Genomic DNA, 27874 nt, shown 5'->3' on the forward strand with positions numbered 1-27874 from the left:
TGCCAGATGTAGCAACCTGTCAGAAGTTAGCAACATTTAGATGTTAAAAATTAACTTCTTCATTCTTATGTCCCTTTGCATTAATTTCTGACAAGCACATGAAGGGTTAATGAACAATCTGAAAGCAATTTTGAACATGTTAAGGGATGCGGTTTTTAAAATGGTATCACTTTTTGGGGTTTCCAATATGTAGGACCCCCAAAGTCATTACCAAACTGAATACTTCACTATAAAATTAAGTTTTGCAAAGTTCCTTGAAAAAATGAAAAATTACTGCTACTTTTTTAAACCTTCTAAAATGCTAACAAAATAAAACAACATTTCACAAATGATGCTGATGTAAAGCAGACAAGATGGGAATGTTACTTATTAATGTTTTTGTGTGGTATGTTTATCTGGATTAAAGGGATAATCAAAGTTTGAAAATTGCCAATTTAAAAAAAAAAATTGTCAAATTTCTGATATTAAACTAAAATAAAGCAAAACACATCAACTTAAGTTTACCATTATCATAAAGTATAATATGTCACGAAAAAAGTCTCAATCCATAGGGATATGTTGAAGTATTCCAGAGTTATTACTACATAAGGTGAAACTGGTCAGATTTACACAAAATTGGCTCGGTCACTAAGGAGTTAAAACCTAAAACATAATATCATCATGAGATCAAAGACATATTTCATAGCAAATTTGAAGCAGTAATTTAAAGTAAAATGTTAAAAACAGAAATTAAAAATCACCAAAACTTCAAGTATTACATTGGAGCATCTCAAATCAATGATTCCTTCACATTAAATTTTGGAAAAATATAATAATTTGCTTGGTAAATCTGGCCTCTTGGGAGAATTCTTCCAGACTTATGCAAGAGGATATACATCTATAGTGATTCTAGCTCACACAAGTGCATGGTTCAGTATTTACAAAATACATAGATATTATTAAATGCAGAAATGAGGTTTGTACTAAAAAGTTAACATTAATAATGTACACAAAACACAAGCTTTAAAGCAATCTATCTGGCCAAGCTGCTTTTTTAATGCAGCATGCTGACAATTCACTTAAAAGTAATAAAATACTGTAATGGACTAAGGTAGGAAAACAAGCCTGAGCCTCTGAGATGGAGTTTTACCAGAATACTCAAGTATCCATTAGTATAGAGACTCAAACAGTTTGCTTTCAGTAAATGAAATGACTTGTCTCTTAGAAAAGAGGAACCATTCACTTGTTTTTGAAGCATGCTTTTCTTTTTATGAAACAGGTGTTTTAGACCTTGTACTTCTCCCTTTTTTTTTCACAACCAAAGGCGACTTACTAGAATTCACTTTGTGATTCTTTTTATGTAGCTCCAAATCTTTCTGTTTAGCGAAGGCTTTAGCACAGATTTTACACTTAAGTAACAAAAAGTTTTTGGTCACCCTAACTTCAATGCCTGCATCACCCCTATCACTCTTTTTGTTGGAAGAGGAGGACAGATCTTTTTTTGAAGTAGGCGTTTTACATTTTTCTTGCTTGTGACTTTTTCTTGAAGCTTTCTCCATAATACACTCAATTGGTTTCTTGATGGCTCGACTTTCTAAGTTTGACGTTATTTTAATCAGAGTACGCTGTGTCTTTTTGTGTACAACCGTTATGTGCCGGATAACATCACGTTTCCGACGAGTCTCATATGTGCAAAGAGGACATTTGTAAAATTTTACAAAAATGCAGTTTCCGTCTGTATGCAGTTCTATGTGTTTTCCCAGGTTCTGCTTAGAGGTGAATTGTCTTTTACAGAGCTTACAGTAAAGCTGCTTGAAATCAAAACCAGCTGATAATTTAGGCTTTCGACATTTCTTTTTGTCACTGGCAGGGGATGAAACAGTCTTGGGAGAATCTCCATCTGACTTTGCCTTATTTTTTGTTGGATGCACATTCTTTTTTTCAATTAACACCCCCTTAGATTCACTCTGAGGGGAATTTGTAACAGAATTTGAGGAGTCTTCAAGTTTCATTTTTCCATTTGTGATGGCAGCATGTCTTTCAGCTGATTTGGTATTATTTTCAGACTGATTTTTCTTATGTAAAATCAGCATATGCTTCTTCAGTAAGGATTTTGAGGTATATCGCCTGTTGCAAACAGAACAACCATAAGATGAAAGACTGAAATCAGACTTTGCAGAAGATTTTTTTGCACGTAAAATAGTCTTTACTCCTTTTTTGGGCATTGCAGTTTCAGGATTTAAACTTTTACAGGGTTTTGCAGTAGTTTCTGCTGTTATATAGTCTCTTCTCATACCCCTGTGAACTTCATCAATGTGTCTCCTAGTATTGGCCTTAGTAGCAAACGATTTCTGACATATGTGACAGCTTTTACCCGTTGAATGGAATGTACTGGAAAGTCCTTTTGAAGACAAAGGTTTATTTCGTTGTACCTCAATGAATTTCTTAATATCCTCTAACTTTTTCTTATGTACTTTTTTAACGTGACGACGAATGCTTCTTCGACAATTAAAATCTTTTTTGCAAAGGCGACATAAAAATGGATTGCTAATGCTAGCTTTCTTAGTTGATTTTGCAACTAGACTGGAGACAATCGGATTATTTACCTTTGAGGTGCTAGAAGTATCTTCTATAGTAGGATTTTCTGAAGGTGAAATTACAGTTTCTGGAGTGACTGTTGGTTTATGGGCAGATTCCTCCTCTTGAACATCAGCAGATTCAGAAATATTGGTAATAAGGTTTACTTCACTGGAAGGGTTAACAATCTGAAACACTGCATTTTGATTTGTCTGAATAGCTTCTAATTGTATGACGATCTCTGGGTTGCTTGCTTTTGGGCTCACCGACTCCACTAGATCTTTTACTACTTGACTTTGATTGTTCCCATTTGGAGGATCTATGTCAAGATGCAAAAATAAACATCAAATTGTGTGCAATAGAACATTGTATAATAATGTTTTATATTACTAACTGCCTAATTTTCCAAATTTTTACCTGCACCTAACTTCTCGTAAATATGAGACTGATTTTAAAGTAAAAATTGTTTTGCAAGTGCATTACCAGTATACATATTTAACTATGTATGCATATTTACAAAGACATATTAATAGAATTCAGCTAGAAGTGGAAAAAAAAGATTAGTTAAAATTACATTAGTGTCAGCAAATAATTCAGTGAAAAGAATACTGCCGAACAGGCCACTTCTGCCATAAGGCAAGAGGAGTATCTCAACTATGGCGGTGAGCAATCTGAAGCCTCTGTCAACGGGTGGCATTTTGCTGCACCTAGTATTAAGATTTGAACAGTTCTCAGTACTGACTGTTAAACCAACAAATCGTTTAGAGAACAGGTAGAATGTCGATTTCATGCATTCTATTGTACTGAGAGGGCAATGTGTAGTAAGGGGGGAGGACACTGAATATGGTGGCAGTGTGGAGGGAAGCAGTGTGTGGGGCCCGTGTGGAGATAGATAGCATGAGGGACACCATGAAGATGGGGATAATATGGAGGGCACGGTTTATAAGGGGATACAGTGTGCTGTTTATAGTCGATAAGGGGGTAGTGCAGCAGTTATCTAATATATAATTGCCTAGAATACTACTTCCTGCAATTTGTGCCAACTTCCGTGGCTTTGTCCGGAGCTAATGTCCGGAGATAATGTCCGGAGATTAATTGCCTAGAATACTACTTCCTGCAATTTGTGCCAACTTCCGTGGCTTTGTCCGGAGCTAATGTCCGGAGCTAATGTGCGGAGATAATGTCCGGAGCTAATGTCCGGAGCTAATGTCCGGAGATAAGTGACGTCAACAGTGTCCAGTGTCTGATTGGTTGCCGCCTGCTGCGAGCGACCAATCAGAAACGTGCCGTACTGTGACACACTCCGCCCGCCATTTTGGTGTGATTTTTGAATTTTTACCTCACAGCAAGTTTCTACTGCGTGGAGGCGGGCCCAGTGACGTTGCTCTTCAAGCTCCTGCCGAATTTCGTCAAAAAAATGATAATACCATTTACCAAAACTATATATATTTAGTTGTGAAGTGGTTCAGTGACATTTTCACACCAATTTTGAACTTTTGTTTGGTGTTTTCTCCATATACTGCCTATTATTCACTGACTGTTATACTGAGAGACTGCCGTTTATTAACCTCTTCTTTGCCACATTGGGTATATTGCTCTATTATTTGCCACATAAGGACATTGTCCATTATTGCCCAGCAATTTCTCTGCAATATAAACTGCCTATTTATTAATATCTGCATTCCTGCAGCCATTTTTTGTTCTTTCTTACTATTATTTATTAATTGTATTATTCTTACATTTGAATAAATAAAGTATATATGGATTCTAGACTCCCGATTCTTTAGAATCGGGCTGCCATCTAGTAGCTCATAACAGAATATTGTGTGGGGAATATAGCTTATAAACGTCAACAGTGTGGTGGTTATAGTACATAAGGACAGAAACTAGCTGTAGCCCATAAGGAGAGGGCTGTGCTGTGGTTATAGCTAAAAAGGAAGGTCAGTGCAGTGATTATAGTTCATACAGATAGATAATGTAGAGGTTATAGTCCATAAAATGGACAATGTGGCAATTAAAATTCTTAAGGAGGTAGAGGGTGGCGGTATTTACCCATAAGGAAGAACAGTGTGGCTGTTAAAGTTTACAAGGGTGGACAGTCTGGCAGTTGTAGATCATAAGGGGGAAATAGAGTGGCAGTTTTTATAGTTCATAAGGGGAACGTTATGGCAGTTATATAGAGAAAAGGGATTTCCACACTCCTGGTCGAGCGGCTCTGGTGCCTAAGTAGGGTTCCAACCCGTTATCCAATAAAACCAATAAACCTGGCACTCAGGATAGTTTGAACGTATAACATATTTAATTGGCTATCCACAAAATAAAGTTTTGGGCTGTTTAGACCTTCATCAGAAAGGATTGCAGTGAAAGGCGTTAAGGTATAGTGACCATTTTTATAGGCATATATACCTTAGCGCCATTCTACGACAATTCGGATTGCCCTTGAAAGCGTTGTTCTCTGACAGTTCCCACACGGCAATCAGTTCTGATGAAGGTCTAAACAGACCGAAACGTTAATTTGTGGATTGCCAAATAAATCTATTATACGTTCAAACTATCCTGAGTGCCAGATTTTTTTTTGCTACTATTGAGGCAGTTAGTCTATGAGGGAGGACTGTGTTGTGGTTGTAATTCATAAGGTGGAACGATGCAGTGGCTGTAGTTCATAAGGAGGGATGGTGTGATGAGTATAGCTCTTAAAGGGGATATCCGGCACTTCATGAAAAACAGGAAATGTGTTTAAGCACCAACAGGCAGTTAGGTAGTTGCTACCTTCATGCCTGTTGTGCCCATCACCAGCTAAAAGTGGTCACAGACTGCTCATGCCATGGATTCAGCTGCATATGCTGACACGAAGTTGAGAGAGCAATGCCACCCTGTCAACGAGCTGTCATCGTTGTGGACAGGATTCCCTTTCCTGTCCTCTCAAGATTATTTATGCATGGCCTCCTTTTGGTTTGGAGAGGGCTATATTTACCCACCTCTGTCTGGGGATTCTTGTCAGTGATACATTCGTTCTTGACTGTGTGTCTGACCCCTGGTGTGCTTACATACTGTTTCGTCCGTTTGCCTTTTAGTATATGATCCAGTCTGTATTTTTGTCTGTGCATTTGCCTAGTGACTGTCCCTGTTATCCGTTTCTGACTCTTGGCTTGGTGCTCTCTCTCTTCCAGTCTGCCTACCCAGTTTGTACTGCGTCACTATCTCCAGCTATCTGACCTCTTGCTACGTCCTCACCACGCTTTACGTCTCACTATTTTATACTACGCTGACCTCCCGTCTTAACCTCGGCACTCTCTGACTACTCTCCGGCATCTACGGCCACCACTCCCACACACTCTTGGTCCATTTGGAACACGTGCGCAGTCTCCTGCTGCAAGTCTGCAGCTGGGTTCCTGTTATCACTGACCTACCGGTACTTCTTCCTTCTCTAATGTGGGGGTTTTGTTTTACTATGGACTTGTTGCATGCACTTTTTGAGCAAGTAAGTAATCTCACTCAAATGTTGCAAAAACTGTCTGTGGAATAGAGAACCCTGGTTCAGTCGCATCAAAAGGTTCAGCAAAGAGTTGCTGATGCCATGCAGGATTCTTTTTCTCCTAGGGCTCAGGATGAGGGTGCCACAGATGTTTCCTTAAGTTTTCCCCGAACCACCTGTTAAAGTTACCAGACACCTTTTCTGGGGATAAAAATTTAGGGTGTTCAGAGAGGGGTGTAAATTGTTTTTTTTTCTCTACGACCGTGCACCACTGGGAATGAAAGCCAGAGGGTGGGGATTGTTTCTTTATTAAGGGCGGCTCCACAGGCTTGGACTTTCTCTCTCTCGTTGCTCCGGAACGTATGTCTGTGGATCTTGGGCATATTGGTCATATTTATGGTGAGCCGGATAGTGCGTCTGGCTGAGGATATGGTGATGAGTGTGACACAGGGGAAGCATTCAGCGGAATGGTTTTGTTTCGAGTTCAGACGTTGGGCAGCTGAGATTTCCTGGAACGATGCCGCTTTACGAGGTTTGTTTCGCAGGGGCCTGTCCAACTGTTTACAGCATGCACCAGCGTTTCATCATCCCCCGGATACTCTGGAGGACTCTGACTCAGGCTGTCTGTATGGACCGTAGACTCCGTGCTAGAGGGGTGATGCAGCAGGAAACTCCTTTATACTTCAGCCCATGGGACACTCTGTCAACTACTGAACCCATGGAGGTGGGAGCCATCTCTGTCAAAAAGAGAGAAAGGCGACGCCGCCGAGATAACCAGCTGTGCTTTTACTGTAGAGCCTCAAGACACTGGAAAAAAGACTGTCCTACCCAATCTAAGATGTCGGGAAACGCCTAAGTCTGGGTAACGATCGAGGAGGTTGCCCAGACTCCCAGGTACAAATTTCCTCATTTGCTAAAATCCTTCTCCAGGTGGAGATGGAGGTTGTTGGTGGTCCATTTTTAACTACCGATTTTGTTGACTGTGGATCTACCATCAATTTATTTGACTCTCGTATTGTGACTCTTTATAAGATAGGGACAGTTAGGCTTGAGTCCCCAGTCAAGGTGGTGGTTATCGACTCCTCTCCTCTCACCCCAGAGGGAATCTGTTTTGTGTTTGAGGTCTTCCCTCTAGAGTGGGCTCTGCTCATGTGAAAAACATAAGCTGCTTTGTCTTGAGTAATTTGCCTGTGGGTTTTGTTTTAGGTATGCCCTGGCTTCAACGCCATAACCCTGTTATTGATTGGGAAACTGGGGAAATTATCCAATGGGGGTCCAATTGTTCCAGCCTATGTTGCAATCCTGTGCCATTGACCACCTCTTTAAAATCTGCATCGTCTGGAGGGTATTCCGGAGTACCTACAAGACTTTAAAGATGTGTTCTCCGAAAGCGAGGCTAAGGCGTTACCACCACATAGACCTTTCGATATTGCCATTGACTTAGTTCCTGGCGCTAAACTGCCCAAGGTTCGTTTGTTTAATTTGTCCGGGCCTGAACGCCAAGCCATGAAGGAATATATTGCAGAGATTCTCCAAAAGGGGCATATTCGCCCTTCTGTCTCACCTGTAGCCGCTGAGTTTTTCTTTAAGAAAAAAGATGGTGGTTTGCGGTCGTGCCTTGACTTTCGGGAACTCAACAGGATTACCGTGAGAAACACGTATCCACTGCCCCTCCTTCCAGATCTGTGTAACCAACTTTCTCGGGCCATTTTTGGAAGTGCATTTGAACAGCAAGGTTGATTGCTGTTGAGGGGAACTAGAAAAAAAAAATCTATAAATCTTCAGCAGAGCGAGTGTGAGCGAGCTGAGTGTGGCCTGAGCGTAAGTGTGGACGGCGGTAAGTGTGACTTGTGATTCAGTGAAGAGGTATTTGGAAAGCCTTTAACAAATACCTGTGTGAATTGGTGTGAGTTGCTGAATTGGGGGTAGCTATATTCATAAGGGTTAACTTAGGGTGGGGGCTCATAGTTAAGGGTTTATAAGGGGCAGCTGTTTGGGGCTCAAGTCCTTTTTGGAAGTGCATTTGAACAGCAAGGTTGATTGCTGTTGAGGGGAACTAGAAAAAAAAAATCTATAAATCTTCAGCAGAGCGAGTGTGAGCGAGCTGAGTGTGGCCTGAGCGTAAGTGTGGACGGCGGTAAGTGTGACTTGTGATTCAGTGAAGAGGTATTTGGAAAGCCTTTAACAAATACCTGTGTGAATTGGTGTGAGTTGCTGAATTGGGGGTAGCTATATTCATAAGGGTTAACTTAGGGTGGGGGCTCATAGTTAAGGGTTTATAAGGGGCAGCTGTTTGGGGCTCAAGTCCTTTTTGGAAGTGCATTTGAACAGCAAGGTTGATTGCTGTTGAGAGGAACTAGAAAAAAAAAATCTATAAATCTTCAGCAGAGCGAGTGTGAGCGAGCTGAGTGTGGACGGCGGTAAGTGTGACTTGTGATTCAGTGAAGAGATATTTGGAAAGCCTTTAACAAATACCTGTGTGAATTGGTGTGAGTTGCTGAATTGGGGGTAGCTATATTCATAAGGGTTAACTTAGGGTGGGGGCTCATAGTTAAGGGTTTATAAGGGGCAGCTGTTTGGGGCTCAAGTCCTTTTTGGAAGTGCATTTGAACAGCAAGGTTGATTGCTGTTGAGGGGAACTAGAAAAAAAAAAAATCTATAAATCTTCAGCAGAGCGAGTGTGAGCGAGCTGAGTGTGGCCTGAGCATAAGTGTGGACGGTGGTAAGTGTGACTTGTGATTCAGTGACTTTGGAGTCAGGGAGTTTCCAAGGGAGGAATTACTGAATTGCTGTCTGATTTCTATTAATACTTTGTATTTATTTTATTTATTTTTTTTATTGAACTGTTCTGTCTGGTGCAATCCCCATTAGGAAATGTGCTCCACGATTGTTAATGCCATCCAGTGCACATCTTGCCACATGTATGCAGTCCTTGAGCAGCCGATCGAGGGTGCATACTGCTGTGCGAGATGTGAGCACGTTGTGCATTTGGAAACCCAGATTCTGACTCTAAATGTGCAGCTGGCAACACTGAGATCCATAGACAATATGGAGAGGAGTCTTCTGCTCACGGAGCAGACGCTCAATGGGACAGATGAGGGGGGGGATGGTGGGATGGAGCTGCAGGACAATGAAGTAGCAAGCTGGGTGACAGTTAGGAAGCGGGGTAGAGGGAAGAGTGCCAGGGAGGCTAGTCCTGATCTGGAACACCCCAATAAGTTTGCTAAGTTGGCAGATGAGGGGGGTGCCAGTACAGGTGTAGCACTGCTGCAGCCAGGCATGTCCTCTGAAAGCCGGAGGAGTGACTGCTCCAGTAAGGAGGGAAATAGGAGAGCAGGGCAGGCCAGACAGGTGCTAGTAGTGGGCGACTCAATTATTAGGGGAACAGATAGGGCAATCTGTCACAAAGACAGGGATCGTCGAACGGTGTGCTGCCTACCTGGCGCTCGAGTCCGACACATCGCTGATCGGGTGGACAGATTATTGGGAGGGGCTGGTGAGGACCCAGCGGTCATGGTGCACATTGGCACTAATGACAAAGTTAGAGGTAGGTGGAAGGTCCTTAAAGATGATTTCAGGGAATTAGGCTGCAAGCTGAAAGCAAGGACCTCCAATGTGGTATTTTCCGAAATACTGCCGGTACCACGTGCCACGCCAGAGAGGCAACGGGAGATTAGGGAGGTGAATAAGTGGCTCAAGAATTGGTGTAGGAAAGAGGGGTTTGGGTTCCTGCAGAACTGGGCCGACTTCTCAGTTGGCTACAGGCTCTACGCTAGGGACGGGCTGCACCTCAATGGGGAGGGTGCAGCTGTGCTGGGGGAGAGAATGGCTAGAAGGTTGGAGGAGTGTTTAAACTAGGAATTGGGGGGGGAGGGTATTCATTTTATAGGAGGGGAAGATAGTGCAGACAGAGACCTGGGCACAAATAAGGAAGTTGGGGGTGGCGGTGGCATGGGGGGTGGGGTCAGAACAGTTAATAATTTAAGAAATAGAAGTACAGAGAGGAACATAAAGTGCATGTATACTAATGCCAGAAGCATCGCCAACAAAATGGATGAATTAGAACTAATGTTGTTGGAGCATAATTATGACATGGTGGGGATATCTGAAACGTGGCTGGATGAGAGCCATGACTGGGCTGTTAACTTGCAGGGCTATAGCCTGTTCAGAAATGACCGTACAGATAAGCGAGGGGGAGGGGTGTGTCTATATGTAAAATCATCCTTAAAACCCATCCTGCGCGATAATATAGGTGAATTTAATGAAAATGTAGAATCCCTGTGGGTGGAGATAAGTGGAGGGGGAAAAAATAATAAATTACTGATAGGGGTTTGTTATAAATCTCCAAAAATAATGGAAGCAATGGAGAATATCCTCGTAAAGCAAATAGATGAAGCTGCGACTCAAGGAGAAGTCATTATTATGGGGGACTTCAACTACCCTGAAATAGATTGGGGAACAGAAACCTGCAGTTCCAGCAAAGGTAATCGGTTTTTGACAATTATGAGAGACAATTACCTTTCACAACTGGTTCAGGACCCAACAAGAAGGGGGGCACTACTAGACCTAATATTAACCAACAGGCCAGACCGCATATCAAATATAAGGGTTGGGGGTCACTTGGGAAATAGCGATCACAAAATAATAAGTTTTCATGTATCCTTTAAAAAGATGTGTAGTAGAGGGGTTACAAGGACACTAAACTTCAGGAGGGCAAATTTCCAACGGATGAGAGAGGATCTTGGTACAATTAACTGGGACGATATCCTGAGACACAAAAATACACAAAGAAAATGGGAGACGTTTATTAGCATCCTGGATAGGACCTGTGCACAGTATATACCGTATGGGAATAAACATACTAGAAATAGGAGGAAACCAATATGGCTAAATAGAGCTGTAAGGGGCGCAATAAGTGACAAAAAGAAAGCATTTAGAGAATTAAAGGAAGTAGGTAGTGAGGAGGCATTAAATAAATACAGAAAATTAAATAAATTCTGTAAAAAGCAAATCAAGGCAGCAAAGATTGAGACAGAGAGACTCATTGCCAGAGAGAGTAAAAATAATCCTAAAATATTCTTTAACTACATAAATAGTAAGAAACTAAAAAATGATAGTGTTGGCCCCCTTAAAAATAGTCTGGGTGAGATGGTGGATGAGGATGAGGAAAAAGCCAATATGCTAAATGACTTTTTTTCATCAGTATTTACACAAGAAAATCCCATGGCAGACAAAATGTCTAGTGATAAAAATTCCCAATTAAATGTCACCTGCTTAACCCAGCAGGAAGTGCGGCGGCGTCTAAAAATCACTAAAATTGACAAATCTCCGGGCCCGGATGGGATACACCCTCGAGTACTGCAGGAATTAAGTACAGTCATTGATAGACCATTATTTTTAATCTTTAAAGACTCCATAATAACAGGGTCTGTGCCACAGGACTGGCGTATAGCAAATGTGGTGCCAATATTCAAAAAGGGAACAAAAACTGAACTCGGAAATTATAGGCCAGTAAGCTTAACCTCTACTGTGGGTAAAATCCTGGAGGGCATTCTAAGGGACGCTATACTGGAGTATCTGAAGAGGAATAACCTCATGACCCAGTATCAGCACGGGTTTACTAGGGACCGTTCATGTCAGACTAATTTGATCAGTTTCTATGAAGAGGTAAGTTCCGGATTGGACCAAGGGAAACCAGTGGATGTAGTGTATATGGACTTTTCAAAAGCTTTTGATACGGTGCCACACAAAAGGTTGATACATAAAATGAGAATAATGGGGGTAGGGGAAAATATGTGCAAGTGGGTTGAGAGCTGGCTCAGGGATAGGAAACAAAGGGTGGTTATTAATGGAGCACACTCGGACTGGGTAGCGGTTAGCAGTGGGGTACCACAGGGGTCAGTATTGGGCCCTCTTCTTTTTAACATATTTATTAATGACCTTGTAGGGGGCATTCAGAGTAGAATTTCAATATTTGCAGATGACACTAAACTCTGCAGGGTAATCAATACAGAGGAGGACAATTTTATATTACAGGATGATTTATGTAAACTAGAAGCTTGGGCTGATAAATGGCAAATGAGCTTTAATGGGGATAAATGTAAGGTCATGCACTTGGGTAGAAGTAATAAGATGTATAATTATGTGCTTAATTCTAAAACTCTGGGCAAAACCGTCAATGAAAAAGACCTGGGTGTATGGGTGGATGACAAACTTAAATTCAGTGGCCAGTGTCAGGCAGCTGCTACAAAGGCAAATAAAATAATGGGATGCATTAAAAGAGGCATAGATGCTCATGAGGAGAATATAATTTTACCTCTATACAAGTCACTAGTTCGACCACATTTAGAATACTGTGCACAGTTCTGGTCTCCGGTGTTTAAGAAAGACATAGCTGAACTAGAGCGGGTGCAGAGAAGAGCGACCAAGGTTATTAGAGGACTGGGGGGTCTGCAATACCAAGATAGGTTATTACACTTGGGGCTATTTAGTTTGGAAAAACGAAGACTAAGGGGTGATCTTATTTTAATGTATAAATATATGAGGGGACAGTACAAAGACCTTTCTGATGATCTTTTTAATCATAGACCTAAAACAGGGACAAGGGGGCATCCTCTGCGGTTGGAGGAAAAAAGGTTTAAGCATAATAACAGACGCGGATTCTTTACTGTAAGAGCAGAGAGACTATGGAACTCTCTGCCGTATGATGTTGTAATGAGTGATTCATTACTTAAATTTAAGAGGGGACTGGATACCTTTCTGGAAAAGTATAATGTTACAGGGTATATACACTAGATTCCTTGATAGGGCGTTGATCCAGGGAACTAGTCTGATTGCCGTATGTGGAGTCGGGAAGGAATTTTTTTCCCCAATGTGGAGCTTACTCTTTGCCACATGGGTTTTTTTTGCCTTCCTCTGGATCAACATGTTAGGGCATGTTAGGTTAGGCTATGGGTTGAACTAGATGGACATATAGTCTTCCTTCAACCTTAATAACTATGTAACTATGTAAATGGTTTTCCAAGCTTGATTTAAGGGGAGCCTATAACCTGATAAGGGTTCGTGAAGGGGATGAGTGGAAAACGGCGTTTCTCACATCTGAAGGACTGTTTGAGAACCTAGCCATGCCCTTCGGGCTGACTACCGCTCCTGCTGTTTTTCAAAACATTATTAATGTCCTTTTTTTCTGATCTGGGTGCTTTGCGGTCATTATCTTGATGACATTTTAGTATACTCCTCTGATAGAAGAACAGTATGCATATGGTGCAAGTCGTTTTGACTGAGACTTAGAGAAAACCATTTGTATGCTAAGTTGGAGAAGTGTTCATTCTTTGTACAGGAATTCTCTTTTTTGGCATTGATTGTTTCTTGTGAGGGTTTTCATATGGATCCTAAGAAGGTCCAGGCCATTATTGATTGGGTTCAACCTCATGATTTAAATGCTTCCTAGGCTTTGCAAACTACTATCGGAAGTTCATTAAGGGTTTTTCGCAGGTGGTCAAGCCCCTGACTGATCTTACACACAAGGGGGTTGATGTTAGGAATTGTTCAGCATCTGCGAAAAATTCTTAAAAGTGTTTTATTTCCACCCCAGTGTTGGTCCAGCCAGATTCGTCTAGACCTTTTATAGTGTAAGTGGATGCTTCTGAGGTGGGAGTGGAGGCAGTGTTGTCTCAGGGTCCTCCTACTCTGACCAACCTCAAACCTTGTGCCTTCTTTTCCATTTACAATGTGGGTAATAGGGAGCTCCTGGCGATAAAGTTGGCCTTTGAAGAATGGAGGCATTTTTTGGAAGGGGCTGTTCATTCTATCACTGATCACAAGAATGGGGCATACATCGAGTCTGCCAAAAGGTTGACCCCCAGGCAAGCCTGGTGGTCAATTTTTTTTTCCAGATTTCAATTTTCCATCACCTTCCGTCCAGGGTCAAAGATTGTTAAGGCAGAAGCTTTGTCCCAAAGCTTTGATCCGGTGTCTCCTCCTGAACCTCCATCCTTCAACCTGGGGTGGTGGTGGCAGAAATCTCCTCTGATTTGGAGTGAGAGGTATTTCAGGCCCAAGCCCTGGCTCCCAGTAATAAACCTGATGGTAAATTTGTTTGTCCCGGAACATTTCCTTCTTAAACTCCTGCAGGAGTTTCATGAGTCTATGTTTAGTGCTCATCCTTGGATTTCGACCACCCGGGAGGCAGTTACTAGGCTCATTTTGTACCTCTGCCCGCTTTACTGTCTGCTAAAACCTTGGCCAGGTTGTTTGTGCAGCATGTGGTTCGGCTGCATGGGGTGCCTATGAATGTGGTGTCTGACAGAGGTGTGCAATTTGTGGCCAAGTTTTGGAAGGCTTTTTGTAAAAAGTTGGGAATTACACTCTTTTTCCCTCTGCTTACTATCCGGAGTCTAAGGCTACTTTCACAACTGCGTTTTCTGATGTCCGTCGTTGTGCAGCAAAATGAGGTATCGACGGATGTCACGAAAATAGGGAAAAGGGAGAGAGCTTTTTTCCGGATTTGAAAATCCTTCCTGGCATGCTCAGAGGGGAAAAACGGGATCCGTCGCTGGATTCCAGTGTGTGACGGTCAGCGATGGATCCTGCGTCCATAGGCTTCCATTATGAACGATTTCTCCGCACGACAGACCGCTATTTTCTGACGGATCCAGTGCACAATGGATGAAACGGATGGCCATCCGTCGCTAATACAAGTCTATGGGAAAATGCAGGATCCTGCAAATTTTTTTGCAGGATCCTACCTTCTCAAAAAACGACGGATTGTGACGGAAGCTGAAAAACGCAAGTGTGAAAGTAGACTAATGGGCAAACTGAGCATACTAATCAGTCCTTGGAGCAAATTCTCAGATGTTTGGCTGCTTCCAGACAGGATCACTAGTGTGATGCGTTGCCAATGGCAGAATTTGTTTTCAAAAGTCATGTTAGTCAGTCCACAGGAATTTCTCCCTTCCTGGTTAACTATGGGTTTTACCTGCACTTTGGGGAGTTTTCTTGCATGGATTCACGTTGTCCAGGGGCGGAGTGTACAGTGCAACGCTTAAAGACCCTGTGGGGGGAGGTTCAGCAAAAACATCACCAAAGCCCAGGGAAGGTAGAAATTTTTTGCGGACAAGAGAAGGTGGTTGGATCCTGCATTCCTAGTAGGCGAGATGGTATGGCTATCCACTCGCAATATCAAGCTCAAGGTCCCCTCGGCCAAACTGGGTCCGAAATTCATTAGCCCGTATAAAATTGTGTTTTTTGTCAATCCGGTGGCCTACAGGTTGCAGTTTCCCACCTCCTTCAAGATATCCAACGTTTTTCACAAGTCCCTTTTGAAATCATTGGGAGCGGTCGAGGATTCGTTGTCCGTCACTCCTCCTGTGTTGATGGAGGGACATCTTGAGTATGAGGTGGGGCGCATGGTTGATTCTCGGTGGGTCTGCTGGAATTTGCAGTATCTGGTGCACTGGAAGGGGTATGGTCCGGAGGATCGGTCTTGGGTCTCGGCCAGTTCCGTGCATGCCAATTAATTGGTTCGAGCTTTTCATGCCAGGCATCCTGAAAAGCCTGGGGGTCCAGTGGCCCCCCTGTTAAGAGGGGGGGTACTGTCATGGTTGTGGATACGATTCCCTTTTCTTTCCTCTCGGAGGCCATGCAAAATTAACTCTTTTTGGTTGGGGAGGGCTATATTTACCCGTCTCCGTCTGTGGATCCTTGTCAGTGATACATTCGTTCTTGACTGTGTGTCTGACCCCTGTTGTGGTTGCATACTGTTTAGTCCGTTTGCCTTTTAGTGTATGATCTGGTCTGCTTTCTTTTCTGTGCATTTGCCTAGTGACTCTGTCCTTGTTATCCGTTTCTGGCTCTGACTCTTGGCTTGGTTTGGACTGCCTGCCCCATTTGTACAGCATCGCTATCTCCGGCTATCTAACGCTCTTGCTATGTCCTGACCACCCTTTACGTCTCACTCTTTTATACTACGCTGTCCTCCGGTCAGTCCCCGGAGGTCTCGTGTTTCAGATCCTGCACGCCGGCAGGTAATATTTAATACAATAACCTTGAAGCAACAGTCTATTTTGTAATTGTGAGCGGATAGTACCAGCTCTCTCTAAGCACCCCACAGGTGCCCAACCATTAGGACCACTCCACAATAATACTACTACCACAAAAACACGGAGCAAAAATGTCCACTTAGACATATTTATATATAAGAAAATCTTCAATAAGTTTTATTGGTATATAAATCTATAAAAAGTCACATTACAGTATTAATACAAAGTACAAAAAATGACAATGACAATATGTGTGCTGTCAGCACAACCAAATAGCAGGAGATGGGAAAAGGAAAATGTGATGATAGCCAAGTGGGAGGAGGAATGCTATATATCATCCTTCTGGTAACAGCATGAATTCGTGGTAACAGATACTATACGTGGCCACATATCTAGCAATATATACCATTATGTCAAGCAATACGATCCTCAGGCCACCCCCGTGTGTAGTCACACAGATGCATACAAATCATGCTTACCCATGAGTGGTCTGGGAATGCTCCCCCTCCACGCTTGGCCCCCCCGGACGCGCGTTTCGCGTGGCTTTTTCAACAGGTAAGCTTGCCACAGCTCTCTGCACAGACTCTCGGTCCGTTTGGAACACCTGCGCAGACTCCAGCTGTAAGTCTGCAGCAGGGTTCCTGATATGAGCGTGGCTTTCGCTGTCATTCTGATTGACAGTTGGCTCCCTCACAAAGGCAGCAGGAATCCAGTTGGCTATTAGAATTATGTTGAAGTCTCGCCTGTCGACAAAGCAGAGCGGAAAAGAAGCCGCCACTGTCAACGTGACGTCAACACAGGTAGCTAAATTGCCGGAAGCAGGATTGCTGATTAAATGGCACAGGGCACAAGGTAGCAACTACCTGTCTATTAGTGCTTAGGCACATTTTGTGTTTTTCACTAAGTCCTAGATATCGCCTTTTGAGGGGGAACAGTGTGGCATTTATAGATCCTAAGGGGGACCTTGTGGAGGCAATATTTTACAGGAGGGGACGTGTAGAGGCAATGTATCACAAAAGGCAGTGTGTGAGGACAGACTTTGTGTAAAGTGCACAGCGAGGGGCTGACATTTTTATTCATTGGCACTATAATGACACTTATTTTGAAGGGCACCATGTTAGAATAGAATGTGCTACAGAAAGCCAGGAGTAACGACACAGCATTTAATCCTTAATTATCCACATGTATATTCTCAGTAGGCCAGGAGAAATAGGTTATTGTTTAAGTGTTGACTCTAGAGTTGTTGGTTGTTGAAGCTTATAGTCTCCAATCTTTGGGGGACAAGGACATAGCGTAATTGAGCAATAGATGTTTGCTAATATGTTGACTACCCATTGTATAAATCTAGCTAGTTTGTTGACCTGCAAAACAGAGAACTATCTTACAAAGAAAGGAACACAGTACTTAGTCAAATATAGCTGAGATTCAAAGATGTTTTGGGATTCTTTTGCTGCCTCTGGCACTGGGTGCCTTAACTGTGTGCAAGGCATCATGAACTCAGAAGATTACCAAAAGATTTTGGGTCCTAAGGTAGTGCTAAGTGTCAAAGCTGGGTCATGGGTCTTTCAGCAAGACAATGACCCCAAACATACTTTAAGAAGCACCCAGAAATGGAGGGAAACAAAGGGCTGGCGAGTTTTAAAATGGACAACAATGTGTCCAGATCACTGAACACCAGTGGACAGATCTTAAAATTGCTGTTAGCAGAAGGCACCTTTCAAACGAGACACCTGGAGCAGTTGCAAAAGAGTGGCCCAAAATTCCAGTTGAGAGGAGCAAGAAGCTTGCTGATGGTTATAGGACGTGATTGACTGCAGTTATTCCAAAAGGTGTGCAAACAAATATTGACTTGGAGGTGCCCACAATTTTGTCCGACCCATTTTTGGTGTTTTATGTGAAATTATGTCCAATTTTCCTTTTTTCAGTTTTTTTGTTGTTCCATTACAAACAAAGGAATAAATGAGTATAACAAGACATGTGTAATGGCACCCTAGAATTTCTTTCAGAAAATTATTGCAAACACTTAACTGTATATTTGGTACCTTATCACTATCATATTCCACCTGCCTAACCAAGTGGTTGTTACCCCTCCATTTTACCATTACAGCTAATTGTTTACAGAGTATAGTTTAAAAAATTTATGGTGACAACTTCCTCTCCTTTCTGGATGAGACAAGACCACTTGCTTAATTCAGGCTTTTTTGCAGTTTACAAAATTTGGTTTATAATTATCCCTAACAGTTCTTTTCAACATACCCAAACTAGAATGTTATTGAGAACGTACAAGAATTTTATCTTTGCATAATCGAAGTGCTATAGAAAGGGGATGAGTTTCTTCCAGATCACCTATCTCCTACTTTTTTGTTGGAAGAAATTTTCAATGCATATTGAACAATTGATTACACCCTACAAAATCTCCATTACAGCATGAAAATAAGCAAGGCAGTAATTCACCTGCTCTTTCTATCTACAGTACTGTCATTCTCTTGCAATGAGAGATTTCACACTGTACATAAGATATGGGCAATTGGAACATGATCCAGTATGCACAGTAGTTAAATTCCAGGCCTAGGAGTTAAGTTCTAAGATCCCAGTCAGCTTTCTACAGCCCATTATTTTTTATGCAACAGTTAGTTGCTCACCTCCATTACCTACCTCCTGTAGGTTCAATAACTGCAAAATATTGGCTGAAACTAAAATGCTTCAGGAATAGGATTAAAAATGTTTCTTTGGTTCTTTACATTGAAGGTCCTTTCATGTCGCAATAATGAATGATTATAAGAATAATGCAAGCTGCTGGTGACATATTTTAGACTATAAATAGGGCAGCACACTGCAGCGCCAAAACATGCAAACTTGAAAAAACGAAATTTGAACTGCATTACTGCACTAGAAATATGAAAAATGAGAGCTTTTAGCGCACAAAAATGGCCAATTTTATGTGTATACGAGTTGGCGACTCTGGGTTCAGCACCTGTTCACACTCAGTCTATGTTTGGATGTGCAGGTCAGGTTTTTGAAATATATTTTAGACTATCACATGAGTGGACCCAAAAAGGAATAAAAAAAACTGATGCTGCAATTCTGTTTGGCTCAAAAAGGGTAAGAGAAACAGCATGTGTGATTTTAGAAACCGGAACTGTAATTGCAAACAACATTTAGAATAAGGTTACTTATCCAACATTTTTTTTTATTGTTTTTACAAAAACAGGCTCACCTTCATCCACATAGAGCTTGGAAACACAGTAAAACTGCTTGTGTGTGATCAGATTTGGCAACCCCCTAAAAAGGCTGCGGCAAGATTTACATTCAAATATAGTGTCTACTTCACGTAAGAGCATCAGTCTAAGTTGTTTAGTTCCTATGAAAAAAAAAATAAACAAAAAAGCAAATATAACTTCTCGTTATAACTGTATATACAAACTATAGCAAAAGTACCAATGATACGTGACCTTTTTAGTTCTAATTTTTTTTTTTTTTTACAGAAGGATGTTGCTCATAGGATAATTAAGTAGAGCAGACTGAAGACAGGCCACCTTGTAACATCCTAAGAAATTAGCACTAAATAAAAAGGCCCATATCTCTGCTACTGTATAAACAGTACAACGGCATCATCAGGGAAGCAGAATAAAATAGGAGAAACTGGACAATAAACCAAAGCGGGTAAAACAGGTCACGTCCTTTGATCCCTTGCTGACATTTTAAGTTTTCCCACTGATAAAGACATGAACAGTCTATAATTTTAAGGGTAGGTTAGAAATTTGATCCCCTACCATCCATGCTCCTAATCAACTCGCTAGCTGCACTAAAGACAGCTGTCTTACATAGTCACCTTTATAAAAGACTCCTGTCCACAAACTCAGTCTGTCAGACTCTAACCTCTACAATATGGTCAAGACCAAAGAGCGTTATACGTATGTCAGGGACAAGATCATAGACCTGCACAAAGCTGGAATGGGCTATAAAACCATAAGACGCTGGGTGAGAAGGAGACAACTGTTGGTGCAATAGTAAGAAAATGGAAGAAATGGAAGAAAATGGAAGAATACAAAATGACTGAACTGACATCGACCTGGGGCACCATGCAAAATATCACCTCGTGGGGTATCCTTGATCATGAGGAAGGTGAGAGATCAGCCTAAAACTATACAACGGGAACTTGGTAATAATCTCAAGGCACTAGGACAACAGTCACCAGGAAAACCATTGGTAACACATTACGCCGTAAAGGTTTAAAATCCTGCAGTGCCGGCAAGGTCCCCCTGCTCAAGAAGGCACATGTGCAGGCATGTCTGAAGTTTGCCAGTGAACACCTGGATGACTCTGTAAGTGATTGGGAGAAGGTACTGTGGTCAGATGACAAAAATAGGTATTAAGCTTACCGTTAATTATGTTTCCAGGAGTCCATACTGACAGCACCCTGGAGGACGTCCTCCTCCCCCTTTGCTGGGACAGGAAACACACGAGAGTTCAAAAGGGCATGTCCCACCCCCAATCCTCAGTGTTGTAACAAGAACCACCTCATGGACATGCAGAAAAGACTTTTTAATAGAAACAATATATACATTAATTTGTCATAAACATATTTACTCATATGTCAAATATAACATGCAATACATTTTATACCAGAACATAATACATCTTATGTCAGGCGTCTTACATAGAGGATATCAGTACTACAGGGAGGGAACTACCAGTGCTGTCAGTATGGACTCCTGGAAACATAATTAACGGTAAGCTTAATACCTATTTTCCAGGACGTCCCTCCTGACAGCACCCTGGAGAGTACCAAAGCACCTCCTTAGGGTGGGATTACCGCCTGGAGAACCTTTCTCCCAAATGCCGTATGTTGACTAGACAGAACATCAAGTTTATAGTGTCTACAAAATGTATTAGCACTAGCCCAAGTGGCTGCCTTACAGATCTGCTCAAGAGATGCACCTGCTCTCTCAGCCCACGAAGTAGCTATCCCTCGAGTAGAATGTGCGTGAAGACCCCTTGGAGAAGGAAGCCCTTCAGACTGATAAGCCTCAGAGATCACCGAAGTGATCCAACGAGCAATAGAAGCTTTAGAAGCCTTCTTTCCCTTATTCTTCCCTCCAAACAAAATAAAAAAATTCGGGTCAATACGCCACGAGTTGGTGGCTGCTAAGTAGTCTAGAACCGCCTGCCTGACGTCGAGGGAATGAAGGGCTCTTTCTTTCTCATTAGCCGGATTATTACAGAAGGATGGTAACACGATCTCCTGATTTCTGTTTTTTACTGACCCCACCTTTGGAATAAAGGAGGGATCCAATCTAAGGACTAGACTATCTTCTCTAATCTGAAGGTAAGGGTCCCTAGTACATAGGGCTTGGATTTCCCCCACTCTCTTAGCCGTAGTAATTGCCACTAAGAATGCTGTTTCACGAGTGAGTACTGAAATGGGCATATTATCGGCCGGGGCGTAAACATCTTTACAGAGGAATCTGAGGACCAGATTTAGGTCCCAGGATGGCGAGATTTGTCTAATGGTAGGGCGCAACCTCTGGGTGGCTCTGATAAACCTAACTATCCACGGGTGAGATGCTAGGGGGTAGTCAAGAAAAGAGCTAAGTGCCGAGATCTGCACTTTCAGAGAGCTTGGTTTGAGACCTTTGTCAAACCCAGCCTGCAGGAAGTCTAAAATTCTGGGTAAGTCGGAGGCGCCTGCCGTAACCTCAGACCTGCCACCCTCCAGACAGAAACGTCTCCAGATCTTCAAATAAATTGCCGATGTGACTGGCTTTCTGCTGGACTTTATAGTAGAGATCACCTGATCGGATAGCCCTCTTGCCTTCAGGATGTTCCTTTCAGGATCCGTGCAGAGAGATGGAGATTCTCTGGACTTGGGTGGTACACCGGACCCTGATGGATTACATCTGCTCTGAGAGGAAGCTCTACTGGGTTCTCTACTGCCAGATCCAGCAAGAGAGAGAACCAGCTCCTTCTCGGCCAAAACGGTACAATCAATATGACTCGAGCCTGATCCTCCTTGATTTTCCTGAGAACGGCTGGAATCAGTGCTATAGGCGGGAATGCATAAGAGAGAGGTTCTGTCCACTCCTGGCTCAGAGCATCTATCCCTTCTGGGAGATCTTGAGGGTTCAGCGAGAAGAATTTTGAGACCTTTGAGTTTCTCCTGTTTGCAAATAGGTCTATACTGGGAGTTCCCCAGTGAAGACAAAGATCCTGGAAGACCTCCTGATTGAGTTCCCACTCTGTTGCAAACACCCGTCTCCTGCTCAGATAATCCGCTATGGTATTTTGCGAGCCTTCTAAGTGGACTGCCGAGATGGATAGGACCGAATCTTCTGCCCAGCGGAATATTCTTCCCGCCAGCTCCTGAAGGGGATAGTGTCTTGAGCCTCCCTGATGCTTCAGGAACGACACCGTTGTAACGTTGTCTGATAGTATCCTGACATGACAATTTCTGAGGGTGTGTTGGTTCCTTCTTAACGCCTCCCAGACAGCATACAACTCTTTGAAGTTGGAGGAGTTGTGAACGACGTCTGCTGGCCACCTCCCTTGTAGGATCCTGCCCTTCAGGTGGGCTCCCCAGCCCCAGGCACTGGCGTCTGTAGTTACCACTACATAGGGACTGGTAGACCATAACACCCCGACTCTTAGCTTCTCTGGTTGATTCCACCAGAGTAGAGATCTTCTTACTGGATATGTCAGCCTTAAAGAACTGTCCAGAGAAGACTGACGACGGTCCCACTTGGAAAGGATTAACCTTTGCAGAGGTTTTGAATGGAACTGAGCCCATCTTACACACGGTATGCAGGCCGTCATCAGACCTAGTACCTTCATGGCCGTTCTTATTGATGCTCTGCATTCTAATAGACGCCTGATCTGTATCTGGATCGCCTCCAACTTGTTCTCGGGTAGCCGGGATATCCTGTTTCTCGAATCCAGACATACTCCCAGGAAGGTCTTTTTGCACTCCGGATTCAGGTCGGATTTCTGCCAGTTTATGATCCATCCTAATCGCTCCATCAGTGACACCGTTCGGGTCCTGTGATCTGACAGAATCTCTGGTGTACTTGCGATCAGGAGAAAATCGTCTAGATATGGAACTATCTTGATCCCCTGGTTTCTCAGGAAGGCGACAATTTCTGACACCAGCTTTGTAAACACCCGAGGTGCCGAGGCAAGTCCAAACGGAAGACATTGGAACTGGTAGTGACAGGTCCCAGACGGCAGCGCCACCGCAAACCTCAGAAGTTTCTGAGATGATGGGTGAACAGGGACCTGATAATAGGCACTCTTGAGGTCGAGAGTGCACATCACAGCGTCCCGATCTATTAAGAGGATTGCAGAGCGAATGGACTCCATGCGAAACCTCTTGTACCTGACCCAGGCATTTAGAGGTTTCAAGTTTATTATTGTGCGCGAGTCGCCGGAGGGCTTCATTATAGAAAATAGGGAAGAGTAGTGACCCCGACCTATATCTAGAGATGGTACTGGGATTATGACCCCTGAGGAAAGCATGTCCTCTAGATCTAACATCATGGGAGAGTTTTGCAAGACCATCGTAGGTACGATGTATCTGTCCGGAGGAGGGGAGGAAAGCTCGATGCTGTAACCTTCTGACACGGTCCGAAGAACCCATTGATTCTGGGTGACTCGGGCCCAATTCTCCGCAAAGTGGCGGAGCCTTCCGCCTATAAGTGTGGCGTCATTGTGTCTTAGGTTTTGAAGATGGGCTAAAGAAGAAACTCCTGCTTCTATTGCCCTGGTTATGGGAACCTCTACTGAATCCTCTGTTGGATCTACCTCCTCTGTAATTGGACTGTCTCCTGAAGGGAAAACCTCTCCGAAAGGACTGGCCCTTTTTTGGTTTGTCCTCTGGAAAACCTTTCTTCTTATCAGAGGCTGACTCTAGGATGGTATCTAGAGAAGGCCCGAAAACTCTTGCCCCCGAGAAAGGAATAGAACATAATTTGGTTTTTGAGGCATTATCCCCCGACCAGGATCTTAGCCATACTGCCCTTCTAGCCGCATTGGATAGGGAACCATTCCTAGCTGAAAACCTGACAGATTCAGCCGTCATGTCAGATAGGAAGGCCGTAGTAGATTTCATTATAGGAAGGGAGCTTAATATATCAGCCCTGGGGGTCTTATTGGAAAGGTGTTCCTCCAATTGACCCATCCAAAGGTACATAGACCGGGCTACCGAGGTAGCTGCTATGTTGGTTTTAATTAAGGCTGCAGAAGATTCCCAAGCCCTTTTAAGCAGTATGTCGGCCTTCCGATCCATAGGATCCCGCAGATTTGAAGAGTCCTCAAATGGAATGGCTGTCTTTTTTGCAACCTTTGCCACAGGAACATCCACTTTGGGGATCTCTTCCCAAAGTTTGACTTCTTCTGGCTCGAAGGGTAAGCGAGCTTTGAAGTCCTTAGTTAAAACCAGCCGGCGTTCTGCCTCCTTCCACTCCTCCAGTATCATGGCCTTGATATGGTCGCTTACTGGGAAGACCGTTTGTTTACGTGACATAAGTCCACCAAACATCAGATCCTGCCTGGATTGAGGTTTGGATGTCTCCTCAATCTGCATCGTGGTCCGCACCGCCTGCACAAGTTCATTTGTATCCTCAGCCTGGAAGAGGTATTTTCTCTGGTGGTCCTGACTCCCTGAAGGAAGTTCCCCTTCCTCTTCTGAGGAGAAGTTATCGGAGGCGGACAGGTCCTCCGAGCTATATTCTGGCTCTTTTATGTCTCGTTCCCGTCTGGCTCTCTTACGGCTGGGAACTGGGCTGGACCTCTCCACAATACTGGACAAAGAAGCCTGTACTTCTTCCCGTATTAGGGACCTCATTTCTGATAGAAGTGTCGGCTGTTCGTCCCTCATAACCTTGGAAGTGCAATCTGCACACAAGGTCTTTGCATGAGTGTCCGGGAGCTTTATGTTGCATATAGGGCATCTATATGTTTTCCCAGATTATTTGCCGGACTTCTTAACTTGAGGAGGGGGGCCAGCGGGGGTTCCCTTATCCTTAAACGATATAAGACAGGGAGAAGTAATGGGGTGCCTGAATATGTGTGCGTGGATAGGGGGACAGCGCACTGCGCACTCACCCCTTCCTCCGTTGGTGTGCCTTCCATGACGATTCTCAGCAGGTCCCCGCAGCGTCCACGCTGGATTAGGAGCGATTCGGCTGCTTGTGCGTCCCACGCTGGAGCGCACACACTCTCCCCGCACTTTTACCTTGTCACCGGAAGATGCCGCGAAAACCGGAAGTGACGCGGTTCCCCGGAACTTCCGTCAGAAGACGCTCTGCCAGACGCCGCAACGCTCTGGATGCTGCACCACATGGAACCGCGTCGTGGCCGAGAGCCTCCCCCCGGGAGGAGCGGCCGCAACAGGAACTCGACCTTCCTGTTCTTTGGAGCAGAGGGCCCCCCCGCTGGAGGGTTTCTGCCCTGAGCCTCTTGACAGGGGGAAGGGTATTGGACGAGCCGCACGATCCCCCTGAGCTCCGGTAAGCCAGCACAGCTTCTCTCGTGCGTCCCTTGCAGGGACAGGAAAAACACTGAGGATTGGGGGTGGGACATGCCCTTTTGAACTCTCGTGTGTTTCCTGTCCCAGCAAAGGGGGAGGAGGACGTCCTCCAGGGTGCTGTCAGGAGGGACGTCCTGGAAAATTGAGGTATTTGGCCTTAAACTCATCTTGCCGTGTTTGGAGGAAGAGAAATGCTGCCTGTGACCCAAAGAACACCATCCCACTGTCAAGCATGGAGGTGGAAACATTATGTTTTGGGGGTGTTTCTCTGCTAAGGGCACAGGACTACATCACCGCATCAATGGGAGAATGGATGGAGCCATGTACCGTAAAATCCTGATTGACAACCTCCGTCAGGACATTAAAAATGAGTCGCGGCTGGGTCTTCCAGCAAGACAATGACCAAAAACATACAGCCAAGGCAACAAAGGAGTGGCTTAAAAAGAAGCACATTAAGGTCATGGAGTGGCCTAGCCAGTCTCGAGACCTTAATCCCATAGAAACCTTATGGAGGAAGTTGAAGCTCCGCCAAGCGACAGCCTCAAAATCTTAATGATTTAGAGATGATCTGCAAAGAGTAGGCCAAACTTCCTCTTGACGTGCGCAAACCTCATCATCAACTACAAAAAAAGTCTAACTGCTGTGCTTGCCTACAAGGGTTTTGGCACTAAGTATTAAGTTTTGTTTGCCAGAGGGATCAAATACTTATTTCTCACAACAAAATGCAAATAAATGTACATAATTTATACAAAGTGATTTTCTGGATTTATTTTTGATATTCTCTCAAAGTTAAAATTAACCTACCCTTAAAATTATAGACTCTTCATGTCTTTGTCAGTGGGCAAACTCACAAAATCCGCAAGGGATCAAATATTTCCTCCACTGTATGTGTGAAGAAACTAAATAAAGCAGACCTGAAAAATAGCTTTTATTCAAGTATTCCTCTAACAAAGCTCAAAAATATATAAAAGCAAGTCTGCGAGTGGATCAGACGTAGATACACAGTAGTCATAGGCCAGGCACATTCTCTTAAAAAGTTCCTACCAGGTAGTGAGCACTTTAAAACTTGTGTATAAATTCAGCACCCACTCATTAAACCTCATATCAGGTTCATAAATCAATAAGCACTAGAGCACTTTCTGGGTGTTGGTGATGGATTGGTGAGGGATCTCCTTCAGGGTCAGACAGGTTCAGTCTATGTGGAGCGGGGGCAACAATTCTCTTCCCCATAGGGTGCCAACCTCCGCTGCCAGATAGGTAAACGGAATATCAGTTTTCTGTTCCCTAGTTATTTTTCCTTTAATGTAACATTTGACCTTTACTATGACTACTGTGAAACTGGACATTTTTGACCTGTTGACAGATCCTCTTAAAACTTGTTAATTTTAGAATAAAACAAGTTTAATGGTTGTTTAATAGTTTTAAACAGAGCTCTATCTACTATATAATTATCTAAGGGTCACTTCCGTCTGTCTCTGTCAGTCTGTCATGGATATTCATTGGTCGCGGCCTCTGTGTCATGGAAATGCAAGTCGCTGATTGGTCTCCCCAGCTGCCTGTCATGGCTGCCACGACCAATCAGCGACGGCCACAGTCCGATTAGTCCCTCCCTACTCCCCTGCAGTCAGTGCCCGGCGCCCGCTCCATACTCCCCGCAGTCACCGCTCACACAGGGTTAATGCCAACGGTAACAGACCGCATTATGCCGCGGGTAACTCACTACCTCGCGAGACCGCTAAGTCTTCTGGGTAATTTCGCAATGCATCGCCGGGAACGGAAGATGGTGGCAGGCGTGAGGGGCTCGGCGGACAACGGAGGGTGAGAATAGCAGGTTTTTTGTTTTTTTTTAATTATTTTTAACATTACATTTTTTTACTATTGATGCCGCATAGGCAGCATCAATAGTAAAAAGTTGGGGACACACAGGGTTAAGAGCAGCGGTTACGGAGTGAGTTACCCGCGGCATAACGTGGTCTGTTACCGCCGGCATTAACCCCTTCATGACCCAGCCTATTTTGACCTTAATGACCTGGCCGTTTTTTGCAATTCTGACCAGTGTCCCTTTATGAGGTAATAACTCAGGAACACTTCAACGGATCCTAGCGGTTCTGAGATTGTTTTTTCGTGACATATTGGGCTTCATGTTAGTGGTAAACTTAGGTCAATAAATTCTGCGTTTATTTGTGATAAAAACGGAAATTTGGCGAAAATTTTGAAAATTTCGCAATTTTCACATTTTGAATTTTTATTCTGTTAAACCATAGAGTTATGTGACACAAA

At 43.5% G+C, this 27874-nt stretch overlaps 1 protein-coding gene across 2 annotated transcripts in view; it reads right to left on the reverse strand.

Annotated features, from left to right (window-relative positions):
- Nucleotides 1-1148: 1148 nt before the first annotated feature.
- The window catches only part of ZNF800 (zinc finger protein 800), a 103757-nt gene continuing 77031 nt past the window's right edge, over nt 1149-27874 (reverse strand). For both annotated transcript variants that reach the window (XM_069764918.1, XM_069764919.1), the window contains 2 exons: nt 19289-19432; nt 1149-2875 (listed from right to left, as the gene is read on the reverse strand). In XM_069764918.1, the coding sequence (XP_069621019.1) occupies nt 1248-2875; nt 19289-19432 (1772 nt within the window). In that variant the 3' untranslated portion in view covers nt 1149-1247. The remainder of the gene's footprint in view (nt 2876-19288; nt 19433-27874) is intronic.

This window comes from Ranitomeya imitator, chromosome 4 (genome assembly GCF_032444005.1).
Source record: "Ranitomeya imitator isolate aRanImi1 chromosome 4, aRanImi1.pri, whole genome shotgun sequence".
Taxonomy (NCBI): Eukaryota; Metazoa; Chordata; class Amphibia; order Anura; family Dendrobatidae; genus Ranitomeya; species Ranitomeya imitator.